Source organism: Mesoplodon bidens (genome assembly GCF_964165515.1).
Source record: "Mesoplodon bidens genome assembly, chromosome: 2".
NCBI lineage: Eukaryota > Metazoa > Chordata > Mammalia > Artiodactyla > Ziphiidae > Mesoplodon > Mesoplodon bidens.
Window position 1 is genome coordinate 40,593,499 of NC_138177.1, and position 12,589 is coordinate 40,606,087.

Below are 12,589 nucleotides of genomic sequence, written 5' to 3' on the forward strand. Positions count from 1 at the left end.
AATATGAAGTAGGCTTTCTTTGATAAATATGATTCTATAAGTTTCTCCCAAAGGAAAATGTGTTTACATTGTAAGGAAAGTTCTTCCTTTTAATCCAATAAATAGGTATTTCCTTTTTTTCCCCCCTAATAAGACTAGAGAAAGATTTTGTATATTTAGGCTATTCCACTCATTCTTTCTGTTAGGGGTGAAATAGCAGATGACCAGATCCCCAACTGAGTAAATAAATGTCTTTCATGGAAGGCCTTGCCTTATAAATTGGAACAAGGACATTAGCCTGGTGGAAAATCAAAAATCAAGAATATTCTTTTTAATAAGCCTGTTACCCTAAGTAGTGGTGAAGATTAGTTTTTCCTATATTGCACACCTAACCTTTATATTGTTGGGAGATCTGGTAATAGAGCTTAATCACAACCACTCAAACCCATATTTTTGATACTAGAGTCATGGATAAGATGGCATCAAAAATGCTGAGGGAGTGATTGATTGCCCTCATAAATCATTAAAAACCCCAGTGCTTCAAAAGAGCCTCAAAAGCTGCTGTTGATAAAGAATTAGGTACTTTTCAGGTAGGTTGTAAACCCTTTATCTATCTGTGTTTGCTTCCTTTAGCCAGTAATATCTTCCCTCCATCCTAGTTCCCTTTTTTTGTTTTGTTTCTTTGTGATTTCCCCTGTGATTTCCAAATTAGGGAGTGACTGTATTTCACCATAACTGAATTTAAAATGATTCTCTATACAATTCAATTAATGAAACGCATTTTATAACAGGATTTTGGTGTGCCATATTTCAGCATTGTGTTGTTTCTTAGTTTGAATAGCCAAAATTGAAATGTCAAAATGAGTTTATATTTCAAGCTCTAACGAAAATATTAACCCCAAGAGAAATAAACAAACTATTAAATAGAACTAGAACTGAGTGCTGTGGGAAATAAGTTTTAGAGAAATAAGAGATATGGCTTAATATTTACAAAAAAACTCCCCCACCCCCACCCCCAGACATGCCACTTGATACAGAACACTCACATATTTTTTGACACAATGGTGCAATGTATGGAAATTTGTTAATAGCTTGCTTTTACTTTGGTCTTGCCACTGTAGTTCTAATTTTGTGCCAGGATTCCTAAATAGGTTCTAAGTCTAGTAGCCCTAAAAGATTAATAACTGAAGCCACAGTCTGATTATTCGAACATTTGGTAAGTGTTTACTAAGGTCAGTTGCATTCTACTGCTTGTCTAGTCTTGTTCAAAGGGGAGCATAAAGTTATTTAAGTGATAACTTTAATGCAGGTTTACTGTCTAGTGTGTTATAATTATAACAAACAGTTCTTTCTTGTTCTCAGGGGGACCAGTGTCTGCCCAGTGAGTCACTGCTATACCAAATAGAATTACATTTTGTTTTCAGCTGGAATCATGCCTTTAAGAATCAGATCACAACACTACAAGGCCAGGCAAAGAATCGAGCAAACCCGAATCGGAGTGAAGTTCAGGCAAACCTTTCTCTGTTCCTAGAGGCAGCTAGTGGCTTCTATACTCAGGTGAGTTCTTCACTGTATACCAATTTTCCTAAAATTAGTAGTGAATATTCTCTTTGTACACATCTTGTTCATATAAGCACTTGGGGTACCCACTATATGGTCCATCCAGGAGTTGATCACCTATAATCTCAGATGAATCAAAATGTCTGAAATTACTTACCATAAGACCTTTAAAACAGTAAAGACTCTGCTCTTGAAAAGGTGATGGTTCAGCTTAAAGGTTAGAGGTATAATTGTGTGAATAAAAAAAAGGATAATGAGAGCAATGCCTTAGTGAAACAGCAGAAGTAGTGAGTTACAGGTGGTGGTAGAGCAAATGTAAATGTATGGGTGTAGTCATTGTGAAAGTAACAGCGATGTTTTGCCAGGTAAGAAATAGTCAAAATTTGTGATATCAAGTGAGTTTTCATAGTCTTATATATACAGTAGAATTTTGTTTGTTTGTTTGTTTCAAACTAGTTTATTTAGGGGTTCCATTTTCACTCCTCAATGGATTTTATGTATTTCTCAGATGTCTCCTCACTCATTAGTTCATCTAGTTCTGAAGGGTTACTGAGTGTCATCTTGATCAGCCAACCATCTTCATAACAAGATATGTTGACAAGTCCTGGATTTTCTGCTAGAGCTTCATTAATTTCAGTTACTTCTCCTGATAGAGGAGAATAGAGTTCACTAGCAGCTTTCACACTTTCCAAAGCACCAAATTCCTCTTGTTTGTTCAATTTTGTCCCAACTTCAGGCAGACTACAGTAAACAACATCTCCCAAAGCTTCCTGTGCAAAATTGCTGATTCCCACTGTTCCAACACCATTTTCTGTTGTTACCCATTCATGTTTGTCTGTGAATTTACGACCGGACAGAATGGGGCCGGTGCGCAGCACCCGGCCGGCTCCCGCCCGCAGTCCCCAGGGCCGTGGCGGGCAGGCTGCAGACCGCAGCCCGCACGCTCCGCGCCATTCGCAACACCATGTTCGCTACAGTAGAATTTATCTGGAGCTTCAGTGCTATTAAACTACCTAAGAAATAGAGTAGCCTTTCCTCAGTTTGAATAATAAGCTATTATTTATTGTCCTCAGAGACTTTCCTTGTCCTTAATTACATCTTGATATGACTTCTGAATCAGGCAAGGTAAAAGAATAAATAAATCTTTTTGGACAGTGAATTTTATTTAAGCAGAATTCTTTAGAAAACATCATCTCATCCACTTGTAATAGCATTCATAATTTAATTAATAACATGTATATAAATTCTCATCTTATAATGACAAGACAAGGTTTTGCAGATCTTGCTCTGAAAGAAATTCAAGAACCTTCTCTCTGTGCTGCTACTTGACCATTGCTACCTGTATTTTGGCTCCATTTTGGTTTTACTACTTCTCAGAATGAAGAGAAAGAAAAGACTGTTAAAAGATATCAAATAGCCATCATCTTACAGAGATTATTTGTTTTACTTAGACTATAACATTCATCACAGTTCATCATTGAAAGAACTCAAGTATGGTTCTTGTTCTCAAAATTCATTTTTAAATTGATGCCAACTTTTAACAAAAGCTGATATTTCTGGAGAGGGGGATTGTGGTTTGCCGCTAACTAATCCTTATTAGCAGATGTTAAAGATTAATTCATTCTACAAGTAGCTATTAAAAGTCTACTCTTCATAAGGCACAATACTAGACACTGAGAATTGGAGAGAAAAGAGACCATCTTTAACTTTCAAGGGAATATCCAGTCTAAATGAGGAGATGGATACATTAATAGACATAGGGTTTCTTTTGGCTTTCTGATTATAAAAACATGCATACCAATTTCAAAAGATCTGAAAATTATAAAAAGTCAAAAAACTTTCATTACCCTCTCATTCAGGATAAATTACCCCTTTTAATATGTATGTTTCTAGTGTTTTTATACTTTTGTACATGGTTGTACCTATTCATTCTTGTATCAGCTTTATAAACATAATAAACATAAGTTTTTCCTTGTATTATTAAACAGTTTGATAAGCATCTTTGTTTATAAAGCATTTTCTCTAATGCTGGATTACTTCCTGAGGATAGGTTCTTCATTGGATGGTGAATTAAATCATTGGATGAGTGGAGCTTTAATACTATTGATACACATAATTGTTTTCCCAAAAGGTTATCATTTATATTTTTGTATTTCCATCAGCAGTTTATGCAAGTGTCTGTCTTGACATCCACTCACCAGTGTTAAATATTTCAATAAAGGCAAATGAATGATTAATTGAATAACTTATACTTGATAGATGGAAAATAATTTTTCATTTAAAATTTAATGTAATCTAATTACTAGTGATGTTGAACTTTTATATTTTATTAAATATTTGTATTTTACATAAATCATTTATTCCCTTTCATTGTTCAGACCCTAGTTTTTTCCATGGTGATTTGTCTGAGCTTTTTCTATGTAAGGGGATATTAATTTTTCTTCCTTTTTTTTTGACAAACATCTTTTTCTCCAGTTTCTTCTGTTGTTCTTTCATTTTATTTAAAGTTTTTTGAAATACAGAAGTTATCAGATAGTTTTTGTTTTTACAGTACAGTGTTTCCTTTTCCATTTGTCCATAGATTAGTGGATATTTAACAATAACAATAATACTTATATTTAAAAGAACAAATAGATATTATAATTCAAATATTAAAATTTGAAAACAACACCAGTATCCTGCAATAGAGTAATGGTTAAATAAATTATAGCCTATCTGAAAAATGGAATTATGAAAGTATTATAAATGGTATTTATGAAGATTTTTTTTTTGAGGTTTAGTTGATGTACAATATTATGTTTCAGGTGTACAACATAGTTACAATTTTTAAAGGTTATACTCTATTTATAGTTATTATAAATATTGGCTGTATTCCCTGTGCTGTATAATATATCCTTGTAGCTTATTTATTTTATACATAGTAGTTTGTACCTCTTCATCCCCTACCCCTATCTTGCCCCTCTCCCTTTCCTCTCCTAGCTGGTAACCACTAGTTTGTTCTCTATATCTGTGAGTCTGTTTCTTTTTTGTTATATTCACTGCTTTGTTGTTTTTTTAGATTCCACATATAAGTGATAACATGCAGCATTTGTCTTTCTCTTCCTGACTTATTTCATTTAACATAACATCTTCCAAGTCCATCCATGTTGTTGCAAGTGGCGAAATTTCGTTCTTTTTTATAGCTGAGTACTGTTTCATTGTATATGTATGTATGTGGGGACACACACACACACAGCGCCACACACCACATCTTTATCCATTCGAATATCTGTTGATGGACAGTTAGGTTTCTTCCATATCTTGGCAGTTGTATATAATGCTACTGTGAATATTGGGGTGCATGTATCTTTTTGAATTAGTGTTTCCATTTTTTTTGGATTTATGCCCAGGAGTGGAATTGCTGGGTCCTATGGTAGATCTGTTATTATTTTTTTTGAGAAACCTCCGTACTGTTTTCCACAGTGGCTGCACCATTTTACATTTCTACCAGCAGTGTATGGGGGCTTCCTTTTCTCCACATCCTCACCAGCATTTGTTATTTGTGGTCTTTTTGATGATAGCCATTCTGACAGGTGTGAGGTGATACCTCATTGTAGTTTTAATTTGCATTTCTCTGATGATTAGCGATGTTGAGCCTCTTTTCGTGTGCCTGTTGGTCATCTGTATGTCTTCTTTGGAAAAATGTCTATTCAGGTCTTCTGCCCATTTTTTAATCTGGTTGTTGTTTGATATTAAGTTGTATGAGCTGTTTATATATTATTTTGGATATTAACCCCTTATCAGTCATATCACTTGCAAATATTTTCTCCCATTCAGTAGGTTGTCTTTTCGTTTTGTTGACTGTTTCCTTTGCTCTGTGAAAGGTTTTAAGTTTAATTAGGTCCTATTTATGAAGTTTTTTTTTAAGATGAGGAAATTGTGTTATTATTAAGTGAAAATCATGATGTAGAGTTATGTGTATATTTGACTCTACATGTTAATTGAATAGCCTTAGCTCAGTGGGGTATTGACAGAAATGGTATCCCAGCCCCCACCCCTACTTCACTACTTTCAACTATGCTTTGTTGAATTCCGGATTCCCGTCATAACATCTTGGACAGATTTCGTACCGTTCTGATTGCTCCTAGGTTTTTAAACATAGTCCAGTTTTAAAACTCCAGTCTCATCTCCAGCTTAAATCGCTTCCTTCCCTCATGTAGTAGAAATTTAAACTGTGAACACAACTGAAGTAGGGAGGGAGGGGTAGTAGGGACTTACTGCAGCCAGCCCTGGTGGAGGTAGAGGGAAAGCATCCACTTTCTGCAATACATTTTTATATTAGCCATTACACAGACTTGTTTGTTATCTTGAAAAATGATTCTTAACCTTTTTTTTATGATGTGATATACATGTAACACATTTCCAAGGGTTTGATTGGACATTGATAAATCCAGACAAGTAAAGCAAGAATCATCATTTTTGTTGAGGGGGCATGTTATTTACAAAAACACTTTATAAGCAAGTCAATAATAAACTCATTCAAATGTCTCAAAGTGTTGTTTTATAAAGAAAAATATATAAGTAATCTAATTTTGAAATTTATTTAAAAAAATTTTTATAACCAAGCATTGATCTTTCCCCACTGCATTCCATAGGCAATGGTTGAGTGATCGCAACGGTTGCAGAATGAGCAACAATAAACTTTTTTTCAGATCTCAACATTAATAGGACTTGTTGCTTGCATTTCTTGTTGTTGTTATTTTGGCTTGATAATTGAAACAGTTAATGATGTTGTGAACAGTAATGTTCATATATCTTTTTTGATGACATGCAGTGCAGATTAAGCTACCAGATTGGGGAAGTACACCAAGTCCAAATCATTGTACAGCCTTATAGACTAAGATGAGTTTTGAATTTTAATCTTAAGTGTAGTTGCAAGCCATTGGAAAGTAGGCAAGGGAATACCATGATAAGATTTGCATTTTTAAAAGATTACCTTGGATGTTGTGTGGAGAACGAATTAGCAGGTCAGGAATGGAAGGTAGTTAGCATGCTGCTGTAGTAATGGAAGGTTATTAAGGGATTTTTGAAGTATAGCCAGTAGAACTTCCTGATGGTTTGGATTGGATGTGTGGAATCAGGGTAAGGGAAGAGTCAAAGATGACTTGAGTTATCAGATTGAGCAGCTAGCTGCCTGGTTATACCATTTACTGAGATAGGCAACACTGAGGAGAAGGCAGCTCTATCCATGTTACATTAGAGAGATGCCTGTTGGAGAGGAGGGGTCAAATAGGTAATTAGATAAGCTTGGAGCTCAGTGAAAAGGGCAGGGCCAGAGTAAAATTTATGATTACAATAAAGAACCTTGACTTAGACATTAGTGTTTGGCATGGGACTAGGTGGGAACAGGTTTGGCACAGGAGGAGCCACATTGCAATAGAAGAAAGTCAGAGTGGTGCCTTGGAAGCCAGAGAGAAAAGCATTTCAACAGGAGGAAGGGGTGATCAACTCTGTTGAGTGATACAGAGAAGTCAAGTAAGGTGATTTAAAAGTGATCAATTAGATTTGACAATATGGAAGTCATTGGTGAAATTAATGAATACCATATTTCCTCATTTCTAAAACTTTTTCATATTTTAACACCTCTGAGATAGGGATAAGTTTACAAAAGGTGGTCAGTCACCATTTAATTGGCATTGGTTTTTTTTCCCCTCAATGTTATGGAAATAATAGTTCATCTTATAATTTATGGTATCTTGGATTTGATGAAATGTGTCTGCAGTAGAGTTCTTGAGATAGAAATCTGAGTGGAGTGGATTGACAAGAGACTGATACATGATTATCCTGTGAAGATGATTTTGACTTAGATATTTTGTTAACTATTTAAAGCATGGTTTGGGGGGGATGAATTGGGAGATTGGGATTGACATATATACACTACTCTGTATAAAATAGATAACTAATGAACACCTACTATATAGCACAGGGAACTCTAGTCAGTGCTCTGTGGTGACTTAAATGGAAAGGAAATCTAAGAAAGAGTGTATATATGTGTACATATAACTGATTCACTTTGCTGTATAGCAGAAACTATCACAACATTGTAAAGCAGTTATACTCCATAAATAAATAAACCAAGCAAGCAAGCAAGCATGATGCCTCGAGCCAGAACCAAACTCCCAATCGAAGTAAAGATGTAACATCATGCAGTATGGGTTTTTTTTTAAAAACATCAAAGAACAGAACAGTAGAGTAGTCCTTATTCTAAGAAAATGGGAGCCCAAAAGAAAGCATTATCATTAAGTTTCTATAGTAAATTAAAAGATGGTATTCTGTATCTTCATAGTTAGTTCTCAGTTCTTAGTGTAGAGTGAAGAGCTAATAGTATAAAAGAGTTTTCACAGAATAATTGCCAAATATAGTTTTGTTCAACTTATTAAACATGTGTTTCTCTTCTTTAGTTCTACTTCGTTTCTGCCTCTAAACTAGTGCTCTCTCACCTGGAATCCTGAACCAGCAGGAACTTTTCTGGTATCTCTACCTACAACTCCTGGGTTCTGGCAAAAATTTTATCATAAGACATTCACATGAAGTTTCAACCATACTTGATTTACTTTTCATGAACTTTTCTTTTTTCTTTTTGATAGATATTCAACCTTGCCTAATTTTCCAGTCTGTTCTTTAAGTACCTGTTGAACTCAGTTCTTTATGCTCTGTTATGTTTCTTCTTGCCATCTTCCACAATCATCTGTTTTTGGGTTTCTTCCATTTTTTGTTCCTTTCTTGTACTTCTTGCTTTTTTATATTTCCAGACTCTGGCCATTCTGGGCACTAATTTTCTTTACTCAGTTTTATGTCAGCAAATTTCTTGCCCATTAGAAATGTACAGGTATAAGTAAAGATGTAGATAATTGCTGTGCTTCATGAGAAGGGAATACAGGATTTTATATTTGGTTATGGAGGTGGTTTTTATCTTAGGAAAACAGTGGGACATTTTATATCCTGAGTTGGGTGCTCAAGGTGTTTTATTTTGTATTGTGAACTCTGCGCATATTAGAGTGGTGATAGAATCAAGATATTTCTAATTCTGTAACCTTAGTCAAATGACTCGATATTTTTGTTTTCATATCCTCATCTGAAAAAATGGAGCTTCATATCTACATACTGTATTGCTACCAGTTTATCACAAGGAGAAAGTGAGACAAATGTATCAAATAACCCAGGGAATGAAGTTAATTATAAATGAAGAATATTCTGTTGGCTTATGCTGTCATGTTTGGTATCTTTCCCTCCCTTCCTCCTCTCTCCTGCTGTTTCCTCCCTACTTTATATACCTGTCTTGCTCATTTAGCTATGAACTCTTTAAGGACACAGATTTTTTTTAATTCATCTCTGTGTCTCTGTTGCCTACCATGGTGTGTGATACAGTAACCAAATATGTGAATGATTATATTTGTAAGTAAATACTTGAATGAATGAGAATAGAGTGTGAAGAGCTGCGTGGGGGCCAAGAATGAAACCCTTGAGGAGATTAAGGTGGGAGGAGAAAAGCCTTTGAATGAAGGACACTGAAAGGCAAGATAAAAAGAACTAGAAAAGCTCCGTGATCAACCATAACATCAACTGTTTTAAATATAGCAGAGAGGTCCAGTAAGATGATGACTAGGAAATGTCCATTGTATTTGCTTATTTATAACCAGTTGTCATACAGACAGCAGTTTCAGTAGAGTGGTTGTGGATGTTGGAATGGGGAGAGAAGGGGTTGTGTGGAAGTCAGATCATAATGGACTAAGGAGTGAACAGGAATTGAGAAAGTAGATATGACACGTGGCCTCTTTTGAAGGAATTTGGTTGAGAAGAAGAGACATTAGAAGGCTGCTAAAGGAGAAATCTAGAGTCAAGGGAAAGTGCTTTTGTTCTGTGTGTTGTGGTTTTTTTAATAATAATACTTATTGTTTATTTTTCGTGGGCAACACTTTATAGGCCACAGCAAAGAAGCTTGAGAAGTTGAAAGTAGATTTAAAAAATGAGAGGATGACAGGCAGGAGGCAGAAAAGAATGAAATAGCATGCTCAGGCAGAGAAATTATCTCTGACCAGGAAGAGGAACCCTCTTATACCATAAGACTAGAGAAGAAAGGAAGAAAGAGCGGGTGCTCTACTTAATATCGGAAGTTCCTTCCAGACCTGTAGTACCATGAGACCTTTTGTGTATGCAAAGGCACAAGTTGACCTTGGGCTTAACAAAATAAGTCTCAAGAAACTCCTGAAGTCTGCCAAATAGGTTGGTTTGTATTTAAGTCAAATTTGTAACCAACCACCAGTGTTTAATGGGTTTTGTGTGTTTCTAAGAGGAAAAGAAGATAGATAGATAGATAGATAGATAGATAGATAGATAGATAGATAGATAGATAATTTCATGGAGCTGCTTGCTGAATGAGTCTGAATACCCTCCTTAAGTGGTCCTTTTTTTAATGCTGCTTTTCCTTTTAGATGTACATCCTAGATTGCTCTAATACTTGAGAAGTCAAAAGATGTGATTTGTAATGAATGTTACTAGTTATCCTACGCGAGGTTATCCTATCTCAGGTGTCAGAAGTATGCGATATTACTTACACATGCAAACTTTACTGTTAGAGTACTTCTGACTTACCAGTTCTGACTCAATACTGAATCTTGCTTATGTTCTCCTTTTAGTTATTACAAGAACTGTGTACAGTGTTTAATGTAGATTTACCATGCCGTGTGAAGTCTTCCCAATTGGGAATTATCAGCAATAAACAGACGCATACCAGCGCCATAGTGAAGCCACAGTCTAGTTCCTGTTCTTATATCTGCCAGCACTGCCTCGTCCACCTTGGAGACATTGGTGAGCCATTGGTGTGAAGGAATTGATAATGCATTCATGCTTTTCTTTGGAGTAGTCACAGAAAGAAATTATTTTCCTTTAAAAATACACACACAACTTAGATTGTCATAAGAGGAAACTATAAAATGTATTTTAAGGAACCTAGATTTTCGGAATGCTTTGGGATTGGCAAAGGATCTTGAAGGAAGTAACTTTCATATTCAGATTTAAATTTTATTCAGACTTTATGCAGATGTAGGCAAATAATAAACCAGCAAAAATGTAATCAAAGCTAAATTTTTCAAAGTGGTGCCATAATATTTTCTAAAGTCTGTACTCCTTTGGAATTGTGGGGTTTATAAAAATAAGTCATTCTGAAGCTTAGATTGCCTTTTTTTTCTTCCTACCAGTGCATTAAAAGCTCATTTTTAATTGTTTCCTCTTTAAAGTTAGATTTGTATTTCCATTTTATATATTTTATCTGGGAATGTTATATAACTTATTTATTCTTGTTCATTCCTTTAAGGTGACCTAAAAGGGTTGTAAAACAAATTAACTATAGGATTATGTTTTGGCTGTCCTCAAATAACAAGGAATGGAGAGCATTACTGCTTTAAGTTCAAAGATTTTAGATTTCTTGTTGTCATAAATCATTGACTCCATGAGAGGTCACATCAAAGTAAGCACTAAAATTTCTACAGGGAGATTCAGTGAGTAGTATATTTAGATTGGTTTTGCTTTCAATGTATTCTTTGCACACACTTAAATATATTGCAATAGGTATGAGGTATTTTTCAAGAAAATTTATTTATTTATTTTTGGCTGCGTTGGGTCTTTGTTGCTGCACGCAGGCTTTCTCTAGTTGTGGCGAGCAGGGGCTACTCTTTGTTACGGTGCACGGGCTTCTCATTGCGGTGGCTTCTCTTGTTGCAGAGCTCGGGCTCTAGGCGCGCGGGCTTCAGTAGTTGTGGCACACGGGCTCAGTAGTTGTGGCTCGCGGGCTCTAGAGCGCAGGCTCAGTAGTTGTGGTGCACAGGCTTAGTTGCTCCGCGGCATGTGGGATCTTCCTAGACCAGGGGTCGAACCCGTGTCCCCTGCATTGGCAGGTGGACTCTTAACCACTGTGCTACCAGGGAAGTCCGGTATGAAGCATTTTTCAAAATCACTTTATAAGATATTGAAGAAATACATAAATTTCAGATCATATTGTATAGTGTTTTTTGTTTTGTTTTGTTTTTAAGTGCCATATAACTCACCCCTTCTTGTGGGCCGGCTCCAGGTCACCAGCATAGTCCATAGTGGGAGCTGGTGATGCATGACACTAGAGGACCTGAAAAAGGGGGCTAGGTAAGCTTTAAAATTGGTTACATGCTGAATGTCCCAAATAGGGAAGGCCGGATAGACACTTCACACATAATCCTATAGTTAATTTGTTTTAAAATATTTTCTGTTTTTAATCATCTTAATTTAATTTTAATGTGTTTATTAATTTTAAATTGTTAAACTATAGTTGTTTTGGAAATATTACCCTAATGCTTGTTTTATCTGTTTGTTTGTTTGTTTGTTTTTAAACGAAACTTCCTTTTTCCTCCTCTCAGCTCGATACAGAAACCAGACCAGCCAGGCAGAGTCCTACTATAGGCATGCGGCTCAGCTTGTCCCCTCTAATGGTGAGTGGGCCATGTCAACTTGTGGTTGATTATGACACTTTACTCTAGATATAGAAAAATGGTAAATAGTTCAAGGCTCATCTTTTAAGTGTTAAGAAACCAAAAAATGTTGAGTTTTGGTATTGATTATTATATTTTTCCTTTTAACTGTACATTCTCTGTATCTGGAAATAAATTTTTTAAACTAATATTATAATTGTCAGTAGAGCAATATAAATAGAATATCTCCTAATGTGATCTAAAATTGTTTCAACAACTCTGGCTTCCTTAATTACTTATAGAATAATTTTCTTTTTTTTTTTTTAAATATGTGCCTGATTTTTTTTTTTTTTTGCGGTATGCGGGCCTCTCACTGTTGTGGCCTCTCCCGTTGCGGAGCACAGGCTCCAGACGCGCAGACTCAGCGGCCATGGCTCACGGGCCCAGCCGCTCCGCGGCATGTGGGATCTTCCTGGACCAGGGCACGAACCCGCGTCCCCTGCATTGGCAGGCGAACTCTCAACCACTGCGCCACCAGGGAAGCCCCCCTAATTTTCTTTTTAATACCATCATTT

At 35.8% G+C, this 12,589-nt stretch overlaps 1 protein-coding gene and 1 pseudogene across 11 annotated transcripts in view; one reads left to right on the plus strand and one right to left on the minus strand.

Moving 5' to 3' along the window:
• SMG7 (SMG7 nonsense mediated mRNA decay factor) overlaps positions 1–12,589 on the plus strand; it is a 71,761-nt gene that overhangs the window by 34,443 nt on the left and 24,729 nt on the right. For all 10 annotated transcript variants that reach the window (XM_081223501.1, XM_081223497.1, XM_081223499.1 and 7 more), the window contains 3 exons: positions 1,404–1,536; positions 10,215–10,386; positions 11,964–12,035. In XM_081223501.1, the coding sequence (XP_081079627.1) occupies positions 1,404–1,536; positions 10,215–10,386; positions 11,964–12,035 (377 nt within the window). The remainder of the gene's footprint in view (positions 1–1,403; positions 1,537–10,214; positions 10,387–11,963; positions 12,036–12,589) is intronic.
• LOC308612727 (glycine cleavage system H protein, mitochondrial-like) lies at positions 2,016–2,505 on the minus strand (annotated as a pseudogene). The gene has a single exon. The product of its transcript is annotated as a glycine cleavage system H protein, mitochondrial-like (transcript).